We start from the raw sequence: 17,481 nt of genomic DNA, 5'->3' as shown, positions 1-17,481 counted from the left end.
TGTTCTGTGTTCTGAGCTTTGAGGAGTCACTATCTCACTTGATTTGTTGGTCATTGTGCTTTGTTTTTGTTGGATTTTTCACTTTTGAAAGACCTAGAAGGTAAAAGCCTATATGACCTTTTTGAAAGAGGCAAATGAAAGGAAGACAAGTATGGGTTTGTAGGGCTTGTTTTTGGTGTTGTGGGGTTTATGTAAGGGTTTGTAGGGTTCATGTATGCGGTTGTGGGTGTGGTTTGTCCTGTTGAGCCAGGTGCTTGAGAAATTGTTGTTGGGTTTAGTGTAGGAAATAAATTTGTTGTGGCTGGAGTTGTAGGGTTTACTACAGGAACTGCATGCAACTTGGTATCAAATTCATATGAGATTTGTTGTTGCTCTTCTCTGAATGTTGTGGCTTTACTTTGGCCTGCAAAAGAAACCAAGGATCTTTCAACTCTTCAGCAGGACAAATGAAAAGTAATTGTTGAAATTGAATTAGTAAACCTGAATAATTTAACTCATAAGTGTTTGTGTGATTACTCCCTCTCATATTTTAAAATTAATTTGCTTATTGTCGCAACGTACCCTTTTGCGGGCGAGCGAGGCGAGGCTCACGTGTGCGCTTTCCAAAGGAGGAAAAGATGCACGGAGTCGCCACCAACGTTTATTTGTGGGAAACGTCAGAAAAACTGGAGGAAACCGGTCAAAAATGAAAATTCTAAGTTCGGGAGTTGTATTTACGCTTGAGGAAGGTATTAGCACCTCTCACGTTTGTCGCAATGGACAACAACCTATTTTTTAGAATTGTGGAAATTGTATTGCCTTAACTTTTATTTCTTTTTTTTTTGAGGTTGACAAAAGCGGGGCTTTTGCTCCTACGTATCCTCCTTTGGAGAGGAAATCAGACCTACGTAGTTCTTTCTTAAGAGTGAATCAAGCGATTCTTTTTACTTGAATTTGTGATCATTTTTAAGGCATTGGACCTTAAAAATGATCCTTTTTACTTGGTAAGAAACTGAAATGATAAACTTTCAAACCCTATTTTTTGTGGACGAGCATGACTAGGCGAGTTGATTTTAGCCTTAGTTTCACTTTAGTTATTAGTCAATCCAATTAAGAATGAGAAATCCCAAAGAGAAAACGTCCAATTGATTTTTTCGCTTCATTTTACTAAAAGATATTTTTTATTATTATATTATTATTTTACTTCTTTTTTTATTTCCAACGTGGTTACGGCACGATCGAACGGTCGGAATTCATTTTAACCAAAATTAACGGATGATACAATTCAAATGATCAGTGGAAATTTATTTTATTTTTTGATTAGGCGAGAAATGACTTAAATAAATGACTGAAGCACGTCAAAAGAGGGTATAGAAAGCGAATGAAAACGAGAATAAAAATACATGAAACAAAATGTGGACCACCACGGGTACATAGAATGAATTGAAAAGCTCGGTTTGGGGTACTTACCAGTTGAAGACTGAAGAAAACGAAGAACGAACGATGAATGTTGAAGAACGGTTGAAAATCTTCGCGTAATTACTCATGGAAACGTTACGGAAGTGCCTCGACTTGGATTTTCTTCACGGAAACAATTTTCCTTAGCAATTTCAAGAGAATAAGAAGTGCCAAGAAGGCTGAACTCCTTCTCTCTTCACTCCTCCCCCCATTTATAGCAAAATAGGGGAGGAGCTTGCCACCCAGCTCGCCCAGGCGAGCAAGGTTGCTTCCTCCAGAAGCAACAACCTTCTGGAGGAAGAATCTGGAAGGCCCAAGTGGGCCTGATTGCTATTTGTACCCCCCTTTTTACTAAATGCACCCCTTTACCTTTTTTGGTAATTCTTTTTCCGTAACGTTACGAAACTTTACAAATTTCGTAACGATACTTATTTTCCTTCCGCAAGGTTACGAATCCTTACGGATTATGTATTTACTCTTTTTTTAGCTTTCGAAGAAGTTACGAAAACTCATGGATTGCGAAAAACACCTCCTTTCGATTTCCGTCACATTACGGAATTTTCACGGATCGCGTAAGCCTGCTTCCTTTTGATTTTTGGCACGTCTCGGGACTTCACATATTGTGCAACAAAGGGTGCCAAGTATCTCGAAGCGGCCAATCAAAGGTTGTATATCATCAAATAATAATCCCCGGACGAAATTAGGGTATGACACTTATGAACTGTTAACTCTAGTATCTCAACAGTGTCTCCATCTAAATGAAACAATTTAATTTGCTTTTCAATCCTGTGAGGTTGTCTTGCACTGTTTGAAATGTTGTTATCAAATGGCTTTCTTATCCTCACTATCGTAATACTGTCTCAAAGAACCAATTTGATTAAATGTTGCTGATAATCCATGATAAGGAATTATTTGTAGGATACCTTGAACCAAGATGAAGCCTCAGCTAAGCCTTCCTTCCATGATAATCCGTTATAGGACATGTGGGGCTTTTTATTTGTAGGATACCTACCTACCAATAATAATCTGTATGGGGTTGGTGGCTTGTCATGAAAATTTTGTGTCTTGCAAATACTTGTATCATACAATTAGTAATCTAAGATCCTTCTAATCTTTTGTTTCCCAGGAACTCTATGGCTAGAAGATACATTTGATTGGGTTTTAGTGGTCAGTTGATCGAGGTACGAGGTTTGTTTGCTACGTCATCAGTCGCTTTGCTAGACTTGCTAGACGTAATCTTGCATATACTGAGGTACGACTTGATCGAGGTACGAGGTGATGAAGATACATTTCCTTGATATTTTTGTATGCTTTTCTGTGCTAATGATTTTGTTGGTGAGAATTGCAATTGTGATGTCATGCTATCTTGAAACACAAGTTGACAATTAAAAAGATATTGATTAGTATGAATAATAGGGAAGTTAGGCCTTAATTATCATGCTATTTTGATAAAGAGCTCATAAAATCTCCGAACCTTGTTCATATATTCGTCCAAACTGTGAGTGTTCTAGTGAAAATGAAGAAATCCCCTACTAAAGGATATCGATGAGCAATTCACAAAGTAAACAAGGCTGATAGTTTATGTTGTTTCTTAAATATGTAGTGTATATTTTATATTCTGTAGTTGCTTTTTGAAGGATAATTCATTGTTCACCTATGTAGTGTGTATCTGGATTCAATTCATGGTTGCGTGTCTTTCAATTTACTTGCATCCAAATATACTAATATTATAGGAGTCGTACACCCGAGTGGGTGTTGACCTTGGTCAATACTTTGCTACATGAGTTGGTTATGCCTTTTTTGGACTCAGGTGTTCTATAATACAAATTGAACCTTAACTCTAGTTTAGAACAGTTTCAATTTCAATATTGATGGAAAGGGGGGGAAAAGATATTTGAGTTTGGGGTTTTATGCACCATACCTTTCATCCTCTTTCTTTTAGACAACTTTGTTTTTAGTTTTTACTAATAGGAAGAAAAGGAAAAAGATAATAAAAGGTAAATCAACTAAATATTTAGTAGGATTATTCAAAAAAAATTATGAGATGGATTCTATCAAATAAATGATGAAATTTAATAGTATTTCAATGGCAAGACAATTGAGATATATAAGTCTAAGTTAGAAAATTAAATTAAAATAAATAAATTATCAAATTAAAACTTAAAATCATTAACTTTTCTCTTGGCAATTAAAATATGAAGTTTAATTGATTTGTGTTTCTGGGTAATGAGTCAATTTACATCACAATCATACGTAGTTAAGGATGAAAAATCTGTACTCATTGGTGGCTGCAACCTCCTGGCTTACATCCTCATTTTCCTTTTTTGCTTCTTCTGTTTTTGTCTTCAGCTTTTCAAGAGTATGAGACAAACTCATGACTATGGATCTGGCCTTTTCCTCAGCAGCAGACACAGCTTCTAATTTAGACTTTGCTCTCAAAATCTTGAAATTGAGATTTTGAACTGTTGAGTCTACTTTCCCTTCCTTCTTCTTCAACCTATTTGTCTCAGCAGTGACATGCTTCAACTCATTTCTTATGACATCCAAAGAGGCCATAAACTGCAAACCTTATTCTCTAACCAAAGCTAATTCTTTCCTAGCTGCCTCCAATTCTTCTGTTATAGTTTGTAACACTATAGAGTCTTTTGATTCCTCCCCTTTTTTGAATCTTCCTTCCAATTGCTTTGCACTCCCATCTCCTTGAACCCTTTTATCCATTTCCTTAACTGACTTTAACTCATTCTACAAGAAATCAACATCTAATATTGTCACAACCAATTTCATTTCAAGCTCCTTTGACTCATCGATCTCTTCAATGGCCTCCTTCAACTTTCTCCTCGTGCTTTCCAATTTGAATGAAAATTCATTTGCTTCCTGTTTTCTCTGGGTCTCAATATCTGTCAGTTCTTTTGAAGCCTCAATCCGGGTAACAGATGGTGCGACCATCATAGGTGTTCAGGTATGGGATACCTTTCTGGCCAAACTTCACTGACCTAACCTTGTAGAGCTTGAACTTCCATTTACACAACTTACAAAGAATATATGCTAAACCATAACTGTCATACCCTAATTTTGTCCAGGGACTATTGCTTGATGCCATGCAACCTTTGATTGATTGCTTCGAAGTACTTAGCACCCTTTGTTGCACAATATGTGAAGTCCCGAGACGCGCCGAAAATCAAAAGAAAGCATGGTTACGTGATCCGTGAAATTCCGTAATGTGGCGGAAACCAAAAGGAAGTATTGTTACGCAATCCGTGAGTTTACGTAACTTCTTCGAAAGCTAAAAAAGAGTAAATACATGATCCGTAAGGTTTCGTAGCCTTACGAAAAGAAAATAAGTATCGTTACGAAATTCGTAAAGTTTTGTAACGTTACGGAAAAAGAATCACCAAAAAAGGCAAAGGGTGGTGTATTTAGTAAAAAAGGTGGTGCAAATAGCAATCAGGCCCACTTGGGCCTTCCAGATTCTTCCTCACCAACATGGATGGCGAAGAGCTACCCTCGCCCGTGAACTCCGATGTCGTTAAGCGATATTACGCTTGAAGTCTAGGGCAATTGAGAGGACCGTTGCATGTTCTTTTATTTTTGAGTTTTTTTGTTCTTCTTGGTTTCCTCTAGGGATTCCCATTCGCTGTAATTGTCTCGTTGCTTTAAAAGATGAGGAGATGGATGAGGCTTCAGTCCTCACTTTGGTTTTAAACCTTGTGTTAGTTTGTAATAACCTGAGCCCTCTTCGCTCGGTTCATGGGGTGCCCCAAACGCTTAAATTAAAACTGAACCTAACCAGCCTTCACTAAGAAAATCATTGCATTAAAAACATTCATGCATGCACGTACACATGCATATCTTGTGGTAATAGGGGCAGAATCGTCTTAGGCCATGGTCAGAAGTCGAGACAAGTTGACGACAAAAATCAACAAAGGTAAGACGATGACCCGGTCACGATTGGCCACACATTTTTTGTTTCCTACTTGCAGGTACTTAGGGACGGATGCAAATGGGGGATAGGGTCACAACTGATCGATCGTTGTCCCTTCCCGGCGCTGGACAAGCAGAGAAAGTCGTTGCAAGGTAGCCCAGTATCCTTTGAATTCACAGTATTTATTACTATTGTTTGTGTTAAATAAGTAATCGATGCCTGATTCTAACTTAAGTAGGTTCGAGTAGGCAAACGCTAACCTGTAAGGGGGGGGGCATGGTTATGTTTCCCCTAAAAAAAATAAAAAAATAAAAAGAAAAAAAAATTGGCAGGTTAGCTCGCCTGGGCGAGCTGAGCCTTTGATTGATCGCTTCAAAGTACTTAGCACCCTTTGTTGCACAATATGTGAAGTCCCGAGACGCGCCGAAAATCAAAAGAAAGCATGGTTACGCGATCCGTGAAATTCTGTAATGTAGCGGAAACCAAAAGGAAGTATTGTTACGTAATCCGTGAGTTTCCGTAACTTCTTCGAAAGCTAAAAAAGAGTAAATACATGATCCGTAAGGTTTCGTAGCCTTACGGAAAGAAAATAAGTATCGTTACGAAATTCGTAAAGTTTCGTAACGTTACGGAAAAAGAATCACCAAAAAAGGCAAAGGGGGTATATGTAGTAAAAAAGGGGGTGCAAATAGCAATCAGGCCCACTTGGGCCTTCCACATTCTTCCTCCAAAAGGCGGTTGCTTCTGGAGGAAGCAACATGGTTCGCCTGGGCGAGCTGGGTGGCAAGCTCCTCCCCTATTTTGCTATAAATAGGGGGCGGAATGAAGAAGGAAGGGGGTTCAGCCTTCTTGGCACTTCGTATTCTCTTAAAATTGCTGAAGAAAATTGTTTCCGTGAAGAAAATCTAAGCCGAGGCGCTTCCGTAACGTTTCCGTAATGTTTCCGAGGCTCTTCGACATTCATCGTTCGTTCTTCGTTTTCTTCAGTCTTCAACCAGTAAGTACCCCAAACCGAGCTTTTCAATTCATTCTATGTACCCGTGGTGATCCCCATTTGTTTCATGTACTTTTATTCTCGTTTTCATTTACTTTCCGTACCCCCTTTTGACGTGCTTCAGTCATTTATTTAAGTCATTTTTCGCCTAATCAAAAAATAAAATAAATTTCCACCGATCATTTGATTTGTAATATTCGTTAATTTCTGTTAAAATGAATTCCGATCGTTCGGTCGTGCCGTAACCACGTTGGAAATCAAAAAAGAAGTAAAATAATAATATAATAATCAAAAAATACCTTTTAGTAAAATGAAGCGGAAAAATCAATCGGACATTTTCTCTTTGGGATTTCTCATTCTTAATTGAATTGACTAATAACTAAAGTGAAACTAAGGCTAAAACCAACCCGCCAAGTCAAGCTCGTCCACGAAAAAAATCACTAAAAAAGGATTTGAAAGTTTATTATCTTAGTTTTCCTTACCAAGTAAATGGATCATTTTTAAGGTCCAACGCCTTAAAATGATCACCTTTCAAGTAAAAAGAATCGCTTGATTCACTCTTAAAAAAGAACTACGTAGGTCTGATTTCCTCTTCGATAGAGGGTACGTAGGAGCAAGAGCCCCGCTTTTGTCGACCTCAAAAAATAAAAAGAAATAAAGTTAAGGTAACACAATTTCACAATTCTAAAAAATAGGTTGTTGTCCTTTGAGACAAACGTGAGAGGTGCTAATACCTTCCTCAAACGTAAATACAACTCCCGAACTTAGAATTTTCGTTTTGACCGGTTTCCTTCAGTTTTTCCGACGTTTTCCACAAATAAACGTTGATGGCGAATCCGCGCATCTTTCCTCCTTTGGAAAGCGCACCCGTGAGCCTCACCTCGCACGCCCGCAAAAGGGCTTGTTGCGACAATAACCATTAAGTAGGAAAAATTGTAACTCCAAAATGAAATAAAATAAAAAACTATAAAAGTCCTGAAATTGACATTTTAAAGGTTCATTAGCATCAACACATTTGTTAGCCTTTATATAAGATAACTAAACACAACAAAGGTACACATTTTACCAGAGTTCGGATAGGAACTGTTTCTGCAACTAATTTGGTTAGGTCAATTCAAGCTCACATTTTACTATAGTCTATTCACAAGCCATTGGAGAATGTTAGAAATAAGGGTTAACATTTACAGTGTTTGTAATTCTGAGGACAAGACTACATTCTTAGAACATGAATAGCTGAGAATTTGTTAACACCTAACTTTCCATTTGAACCTCTATATATATATATATATATATATATATATATATATATATATATATATATATATATATATATATATATATATATATATATATATATATATATATATATATATATATATATATATATATATATATATATATATATCCAGCTACATAGACTTCAAGAGAGTTTGCTAAATGTATCAGATTCAGAATTGGTCAAGCTGAATAAACAATAAGAACTTTAGCATATTAGTTCCCCCTGATAATGTAACATATTTTGGTTGCATAACATGAAATAGACTGTTATTCTAAAAATTGAGAAGTTGCAAACATACCCATGAAACCAGCAGAGTAAGTCTTGTCAGTCCTAACTTTGCCATCGACAAGAACATGTCACTGCATCAGAATAGCAATGAGTTCACGGTATGTTAGAGCATACTTCAGTCGGTTTTGCAGAATTTAAAATCCCAAAATTGTATCTCCCTCTAATCTGAATCTCCCTCTTGTAAAACTGAACTGTGCATTCTTCCTTCACTGGTAAAATATGCTTTTTGGTCCTCCCACACCACCTGTATAAGAAGCTCTTGTTTAGTGCTTCACTACGAAAATCCACCTCCAAAGTTGTCTATGTGTGTGTGTGTCTCTTAATTTAACTCTACTGCCACACACAAACTGCAACCATCCTAATTTTGTGACCAATATACCCAATTAATGGACCAATACACACACAGAAACACACACACACACACGCACACACACGCACACACACACACACACACACACACACACACACACACACACAGAAACACACACACAGTCAGAGACACACCCACACACACATAAACACAGACACAACACACACGCACACACACAGAGAAACACACACACACACACATGCACACACACACACACACACACACATACACACACACACACACACACACTAGCAATTATGTTGCTAGTCCTACTTCTGTTGATCCCACAGCAAATTCAAATTCCAACTCTAGTTCTCCTATCAATGCTGATTCTAGTCCTACTATTGAGCCTGCAACTCCTATCTTTGAAGCTGGATGTACTTCTGTGCAAGCGAATTCTCCTCAGTCATTAGATTAGTCTCCTTCTGAAATTTTTCCTCAGTTAATTGTCATCGTATGCACATCAGATTAAAGTGTGGAATCCATTTACCTATGCTTAATCCAACTTTGTTACTTGCTCAATGTACAATGATGCCTTCTTAAATGGTTTTATGCTACATGAGGTTTCTAGCAGCGAGGAATAACCAAAGATGCTGCAGCAACGACTTCATCGAAGTCCTTATATTCTTCTTCACAGAGGCATCCAAATTGGCTTTCATAAGACAAACAGTTGGCTGCTTCCAATTATGAATTTGGACATTATCATTTGATACCACTTCAATTGCAGGCACAAGTAAATTATGATATTTTTCTAACAGTAGTCACATGGGGACTTTCCTTTGTTGAAAACAGCCATTGGTTTCTTGTGAACCAGATGGTCCACAGAAATTGACAGATACGAGCCACTTGAATTTGTAAACACCTGTCAAACTAGACCGAAATGTCCATATCTTTCAGAGTTTAGATTAAAGGAAAAACTAGATAACAAATTCTAAAAAATGGACATTACCTCTTCCTGAAGTAGGGGAGGGAGATCTTCTGTTGCTAGAAGGCTCAAAGCTTCCACACACAACTTTTCTTCTTTAATGCCAGACCACGTATGCAAGGGCAAGGCCAATAAAAGCACCGTTAAGACATCTGCAGTAGACGGGTGCATGCCAATGCAGTGACCTTCATTAGAAAGACACAACCTACTTGGTTCCCTTTGACACAAAGGGACCAACACATCAACTCCTTGTTCACTACCACCACCAGTTGTAACAGTTCCTGAAACTAATGTTACTGGATTTTCACTATCAGCATTCAGATGTTTTACATCTATTTGACTACAGCATTTTCCACCTAACAAACCTAGCCTACCACAAACAGTCAAAAGATTTGCTGCTTGGCAACAAACACTGGCAGCAAGTGCTGGTAACATATCTTTGTCACCAAGGTTTGCCAAAGTATTACAACATGAACTTTTAGAATCCAACCACCTTGTCACGTGTTTGAAGAGTCCAGTTGTTTGAATCTGTTCCAGTATGTGAGCCTGAAATTTCAAAGCTCTTAAACGTTATGATTAATCATTTATTGGATTTTCTTCAATGAGATGAAGTCCCTAATTTTGCAAATAACACACATCAAAAGAAAAAATGTAGTGTAAAAACCTTGATAACTAGCCTTCCTTTCTCCTCCTCACTCAATGTGAGATTCCCATCTTCTTGTCTGCGAACTTCAACAATCCATGTTATTAACCCTCTCAATTCACTGGGAGGAGATTTAAAAGCAAGAGAGAGTACTTCCTGAATGTCTTTTAGATCCTCTGACTTTAGAAGTTGAGGGACATCTTTGGTTAGAAATTTGGCAACACTGCTCCAACCTTCATGTCTACAACTTTGCAGATAGTCTTTAGGTATTTAATGTGATCTACAAGGAGAAATTATTTGCAGAGCATAAAAAAAATCTAAATATAGTGTTTTTGTTAATGTAGTAGAATAATGCACATGTTCAGCCATTATAGTCCTACAAGGGAAAAAGGATAGAATATTAGGCAGGATCCAGACCTTCCAATGACAAACCATATTTTTAACATGATCTTTGTTTGGCCAAGACTTGTTATTGTTCAATATAATTTCAGGAGAAGAAACTATCTTCTAGCTGGCCATACCATCATAATTTACAGCGAGTCAGATTACTTTTCCCTCTATTTAAAATTCACAATTTTCGAAATTTTATGTATGTTCTCCAATAGTTCAAGAAAGAATTAACCAGTAGCACAATACCACATTATAAAGTATAGATGGTGCTCTATTAAGCCTCGAAATAATTATGTACCTGAAATACAAATTTCCAAATATAAATGGAGGGCAAAAAGACTAGTTGTACAGGATTAACAAACAAAAAGAGTTCATGAAATCATATCCTTTAATCATAGCAAATAGAAAGATATTTTTTTGGAAGGCCAAATAGAAAGATTTTAATGACACTAATACATTCAAATAGTACAATTTTTGAATTACACTAGCAGATAACTACTAATCAGATAAATGTGGACATAATATATAGAGAAACACAAGTTTAGTTTAGTTCATACCATCAGATTATCATTATGCCTATGATATGAGGTAAAGATATTTGTGACTTCCACCCTTTTCCCTCAAAAGTTCTACAACATGATTAAAATGAAACTTATAACCCTAAAAAATCCAAAAAAAAGGACTCAGAAGATATACATCTATTAGTTGCCAAGAGAGTTTGTTGAGACCACCTTCTCACTACCAGTGGGAAGGATTTCTCTTTTACTACCCACACTAGAATCCCATACTTCTAATGTAGGACTAGTGTCATACCCTGTTGGATCCTAACATTGGATCTTGGTTAGCATGTTGCTTTTGCTTGTATTATTATAACTTTATAACGATATTTACATCTTGGTTAGCATCTTGCTTTTGCTTGTATTTTTATGACTAGTCTCACAGCTGTTGATGTCGATATTTGTATGTTGTTGTACGTCGTCAATGTAATTTGCTATATAAACAATTGTTGTTCATGCTGAGTGAACCTTAGATTCCCGTTTGAGACTGCATGCAATGATTCTTGCGGAAAGTTTGCATTAGTCACTGTATTTAGTCTTGAATTGTCCGTTTGGACAGTTTGGGGAGACTGGTATTTTTATGTTAGATTCATTCGTTAAGGTTATTATTATTTTGATTAATTTGATCAAATTTCAGTACAATGCATTTCACGTTGTTCTCTGAGTGCATACTTGATTATCGGGAAATTAATTTCACCGATGTCATGTCGTGTACTTGGAGACCAATGCGAAATGCTGCCGAAATTTAGTCAAAATTTTCAAAATAATGCTAACCCTGACGTTTGAAGCTAACATAAAAGACAGTTTTCCTAAATGGGATAGGGCCACACCTATAAATAAAAAGTGAGATTTTCATGCATGGAATTGCTTAGATGGATCGAAGTTGGATGAATTAAAGTCGCATGAGCCCATAATATGAGGATGGCGTCGAGCAGTTCTTGCAATTTGCTTCAGAAAGAGGTCGACCGAATGAAGAAGGAAAATATTATTGTCCTTGTATCAACTGTTTGAATGGAAGACGACAACTATTGGACGACATACGGGACTATCTATTGTGTGATGGGATTAAGAAGAATTACACGACGTGGATATGGCATGGTGAAGTTACAAACATGCAGAGTGGGTCCCAATCTGAACCGTTTGATGTAGAAATGGGAGATCGCTTGGAGGACATGATTCATGACCTTGGACAAGAGTCTTTCCAGCAAGCACACGTCCCTGTGTATGAAGGATTGCAGAGTGATTCAAAGAAGCCTTTGTATACGGGCTGCAAGAATTCCTTAACCCTGTTATCTACGGTGTTAAGTCTGGTTAATGTGAAGGCCAAGTATGGGTCGAGTGACAAAAGTTTCACCTCATTGCTTGAGGTAGTGCACAATCTGCTTCCAGAGGACAACACGTTGCCTAAAAGTTACTATAAGGCGAAAAAGATATTGTGTCCGATGGGTATGGAGTATCAGAAGATTCATGCTTGCCCCAATGATTGCATACTATATAGACATGAATTCCAAGAAATGTCGAAATGCCCTATCTGTGGGACTTCACGGTACAAAGTGAAGGATGAAGAGGAAAGCAGTTCTGATGAAAACTCCAATAAGGGCTCCCTAGTGAAGGTTTTGTGGTATCTTCCAATCATTCAAAGGTTTAAGCATCTTTTTTCTAATGAGGATGACGCAGAAGACCTTACATGGCATGCGAATGGAAGGATTTCTGATGGAATGGTCCATCATCCGGATGATTGCTCGTAGTGGAAGAAGATTGATGGTTTGTATCCGGATTTCGGGAAAGAGCAAAGAAATCTTAGACTTGGACTAACCAGTGATGGAATGAATCCATATGGCACCTTAAGCACTCAACACAGTTCATGGCCAGTTGTGCTAGTAATTTACAATTTGCCTCCTTGGTTGTGCATGAAGCGAAAATACATGATGTTGTCTATGATGATATCGGGCCCAAGACAGCCAGGAAATGACATTGATGTTTATCTAAGTCCGTTGGTTGAAGATCTGAGAAATTTGTGGGACGAGGGGGTTGTAGTGTTTGATGTGTTTTGCAAGGAGACGTTCGAAATGCGTGCAATGCTTTTTTGTACCATTAATGACTTTCCAACACATGGGAATCTCAGCGATTACAATGTTAAGGGTCATCATGCATGCCCCATCTGTGAAGAAAACACAAGCTACATACGACTAAAACATGGGAGAAAAACAGTCTACAGTAGGCATCACCGTTTTCTAACACCCAATCATCCTTATAGACAACTAAAAAAAGCTTTTAATGGAAGTCAAGAGCATGATATTGCGCTGATACCATTGACTGGTGAGCAGGTATATCAGCGAGTTCAACACCTGAATACTGTATTTGGAAAGACCTAAAAGAAGGATAAAATTAAGAGTTGCATATGGAAGAAGAGGTCCATTTTCTTTGATCTTCCGTACTGGTCTAATCTTGACGTTAGACATTGTATTGATGTTATGCATGTGGAGAAAAATGTTTGTGACAGTGTGATTGGGATGCTCCTTAACATTCAAGGAAAGACGAAGGATGACTTGAATACCCGTCAAGATCTAGCTGATATGGGCATACGATCACAGTTGCATCCAAGGTCTGAAAGGAAGAAAATTTACTTGCCCCCAGCCTGCCATACTTTGTCCAAAAAGGAGAAGATAAGTTTTTGTCAGTGTCTTCGTCGGGTGAAGGTTCCATAAGGATACTCTTCAAATATTAAGAGCCTTGTGCAGTTGAAGGAGCTTAAGCTTGTAGGGTTAAAGTCTCACGATTGTCATGTGCTCATGCAACAATTTTTAGCTGTGGCTATACGAGACATCTTGCCAAAAAAAGTCAGGTTAGCCATAACTCGCCTGTGCTTTTTCTTCCATGCTATATGTAGCAAAGTCATTGATCCTGTCAAGTTTGATGAGCTGGAAAATGAGGCCATAATTATACTGTGCCAGTTGGAGATGTATTTTCCCCCTGCTTTCTTTGACATCATGATTCACTTGATTGTGCATCTGGTCAGAGAAATCAAATGTTGTGGTCTTGTTTATCTACGGTGGATGTACCCAATTGAGCGATACATGAAGATCTTAAAAGGGTATACAAAGAATCTATATCGTCCAGAAGCATCTATTGTTGAGAGGTACATTGCAGAAGAAGCCATTTTATTTTGTTCAGAATACATAGAGAAGGCTAAACCTGTTGGCCTTCCTGAGTCTCGGCATGATGACAGAGTGGGTGGTAAGGGTTCAAGAGGACTGCATGTGATCACTCCAAGTGTAGAAGATTTGTTACAAGCTCACTTGTATGTCTTGAACAACAGTAATGAAGTTTTGCCATACATACTTAAGCATGAAGCTTTAGTCAAATAGAATAATCCAAAAATGTCAAAGAATTGGGTGTTGAAAAAGCATAACAAGACTTTCTGTGATTGGTTTAAAGATACAATCTTTGCAGATGAGAATGCTTCAGAAACATTAAGAAAGCTAGCAGATGGGCCTAAAAGAAATGTTATAACTTGGCAAGGATATGACATAAACAAGTATTCATTTTACACAAAAGCACAAGATGACAAAAGTACAATGCAGAACAGCGGGGTCACCCTAAGGGCTGAATCTCAACACTTCGTAAGTGTGAATGACGCCAATCCCTGTGTAGCTTCCATCCCTTACTTTGGTTCATTGATGAAATTTGGGAGCTTAACTATGTGAAATTTACTGTATGTATTTTCAAATGTAATTGGGTTGACAACAACACCGGCGTGCGCACCGATGATATAGGATTTATGTTGGTAGACCTAAAGAAACTTGGTTACCACAATGACCCTTTCATCATGGCAGAACAAGCTAGACAAGTATTTTACGTGCAAGACCCTTGTGATGAAAGATGGTGCGTGGTTCTCCAGGGCAAAAAAATTGGTGTCAATGTAGAAGATGATGATTCATACATGGACACCTATGTTAGTCCTTTGACCGCACAAATCACTCCTAACGTTGTCGGAGAAGAAGAAGCTGGCGACGTTCATGCTAATCGTAATGATCATGATGAAGGAGAATTGATTAACATTGTCTAATGTAATTTTCTATTTATATATTTGATTTTGCTACATTCATTTACATAAGTCATACAATTGTTTTTTGTAATGTTTACTAAATTGAGTGTACTCAAACCAATCATATATGATTGGTTATTGTATGATTGGTTTACTAATTGCATTAATGAAAACATGCATATATTTGATGAAACTTTTGAAAATGGAACTTATGCCATTTCATCTTTTTGTATTTAGTGGATCTCATCAATTGTTTTCTGGAGAGAGAGAGAGCTCACAAAAGCAAGTAAGTGACAACTACACTTTTTTCTGATTGTTTAAAATTATATCTTAACCTGTTGCAAAATTTATTTATAACTTTGTCTTGTTATTTATGGATGGTTTACTCAAGAGGGAGTGAAATCAAGCATAATTCATTAGTCTTATAATAAAATATGAAAAATTTAGTCATATATGTATCTTGCAAGTTTCCCAATTTGCCTTTAATCTATATTCTAATGGGCTGGGATAATCAAAGTATTGAGTGTATTTAACATGCATTGGATTTGGTGTCTGGTAGATGTAGGAAATGATGTTTATAATACCCCTCATGCCCTGAGTAAAAAACTTGAGGCATCAGTTTTTTTGTTCTAGATGGCATCCTTAGGACTTCATATAACTTATGTTTGTCGCCAGTTTCATCATCCACCATCCTTACCTTCTCTGGCTTCTCACGTTTATTGTTGTTAAACCCACATTTATGCTCTCCTCCCTTCATGTCTTGTTTTATCACAACTTTAGCCGAATCTCCTATCTTCTCTTGGCAAAAAAGAAACACTCCTCGCATTTGTTCCTTTGCCACAACAATGCTCTTCTCCTTTATGGTCATCAAGAATCATGCAGTCGCCGGCATCAGCATTATTATTTTTCTCACTCATCTTGACCATAGTTGAATCTCCTGTCTTATTCTCAAATGACACACTTTGATGGCCTCTATCTCTTTTCTTCATATGTTCTAGTGCTTCAGCTTCAGAATGCATAGAGCAATCTAAACTTTCCCAGTGATCACCAAAGGCTTCTGCATCAGCATTGACACTCTCCACCATCTTTGCTTTATGTTTCTGTGCTGCATTCCCTGCTCCCTCCTTATAAATCTCAAATTTATTAGAGGTTGCACTAGAATAATCAGCACCAATCCGTGGCTCTTCCTCCTTTACCAGCTCAATATCTTGATCACTGGGAAAGTTCAGATTGCTCTATGCATTCTGGAGCTGAAGCACTAGAACATATGAAGAAAAGATATAGAGGCCATCAAAGTGTGTCATTGGAGAATAAGACAGGAGATTCAAGTGTGGTCAAGATGAGTGAGAAAAATAATAATGTTGATGCCGGCGACTGCATGATTCTTGATGAGCATGAAGGAGAAGAGCATTGTTGTGGCAAAGGAACAAATGCGAGGAGTGTTTCTTTTTTGCCAAGAAGCCAAGAGAAGATAGGAGATTTGGCTAAAGTTGTGATAAAACAAGACATGAAGGGAGGAGAGCATAAATATGGGTTTAACAACAATAAACGTGAGAAGCCAGAGAAGGTAAGGGTGGTGGATGATGAAACTGGCGACAAACATGAGCTGTATGAAGTCCTAAGGATGCCATCTAGATGTGTATTTTTCAAGATATAGTATTTATATTCCGTCACGCATCCATTGACTGCTGATTACATCTAATATACTTTTTTTTAACATATATTGCCAAATCAAATCATCATTCAATGTTTGCTGCACAACACGTCAGTAAAATTTGCTATGTACAAAATGACACCAACCCCAATCAACCCCTCCCCTGGTAACCCCCAATTTCATTCTTTCATCATTCAAGGTCTTCATTTCATTCCTTCCTTGAGAGTTTGAAGTACTGTTCTCAATGATTTCTCTACAATTCCAAAAATCTAAGATGATGCATTTCATTCTCAATGCGGTCTCGCTCACTCCTCAGGTGTTGAAGTTCCTGCACAAATGTTTTCTGCATATTTAACTTATTTTATTTATGTGTAGTTGCAGGAATTCTTTTATGCCTTGTGATTAGTTCCAGAGTTTGTATTATTAGTGTTTACCTTTCGGAAAAGGCAGGTGTGTAGGGGTTTATTTTTGGGCTGCTGCTGATGTAATTAAAGAAGGTCTATGCTGTCAAACTAATGTTAAATACAAGGTATACATCTGTTGTACAACATAGTTTGTATGCAAAATGACTTGTGAATGGGGATCAAATAAAACACCACCCATATGCTAGTCCTTAAATCCAAAAAATCATATCCCAAAACACCCCAACGGATTTGTGCACATGAGTAAAAAATTCCTGCTTTATACTCCTCTCTTATAGAGGAGCCATTGCCAAGTAATTATTTTAGTATGTGTTTGGATTCACGGTAACAAAATTAATTTCTCAACGAAATTAATTTTACATAATTGATAACTGCAGAATTCATTTTGATAAAAGTATAGTAATTATTTCTACTTGCTTCAACTGTATCATAATTTTTATGCAGCATAATTGATTTTCTCTTAATGTTAAAAATAATTTAAACATATAAAATTTGATTAAAATTAAGGTTGACTCCCTTCCCCATAATCTACCTTGATTGTAGAGGCTCTCT

At 37.4% G+C, this 17,481-nt stretch overlaps 1 protein-coding gene across 1 annotated transcript; it reads right to left on the bottom strand.

Moving 5' to 3' along the window:
* Positions 1-8,857: 8,857 nt before the first annotated feature.
* On the bottom strand, positions 8,858-15,721 carry LOC100813002 (glutathione gamma-glutamylcysteinyltransferase 3). The gene is made up of 6 exons (XM_014772132.2): positions 15,551-15,721; positions 10,490-10,587; positions 9,880-10,105; positions 9,240-9,761; positions 9,047-9,152; positions 8,858-8,964 (listed from the first exon to the last, which is right to left on the bottom strand). Exons 1-6 carry the CDS (start codon positions 15,719-15,721, stop codon positions 8,858-8,860), a joined length of 1,230 nt encoding a protein of 409 aa, XP_014627618.2.
* Positions 15,722-17,481: the final 1,760 nt, after the last annotated feature.

This window comes from Glycine max, chromosome 2 (genome assembly GCF_000004515.6).
Source record: "Glycine max cultivar Williams 82 chromosome 2, Glycine_max_v4.0, whole genome shotgun sequence".
Lineage (NCBI taxonomy): Eukaryota > Viridiplantae > Streptophyta > Magnoliopsida > Fabales > Fabaceae > Glycine > Glycine max.
The sequence above is the reverse complement of the archived record's forward strand: the minus strand, read 5'-3'. Positions and strand labels throughout refer to the sequence as shown.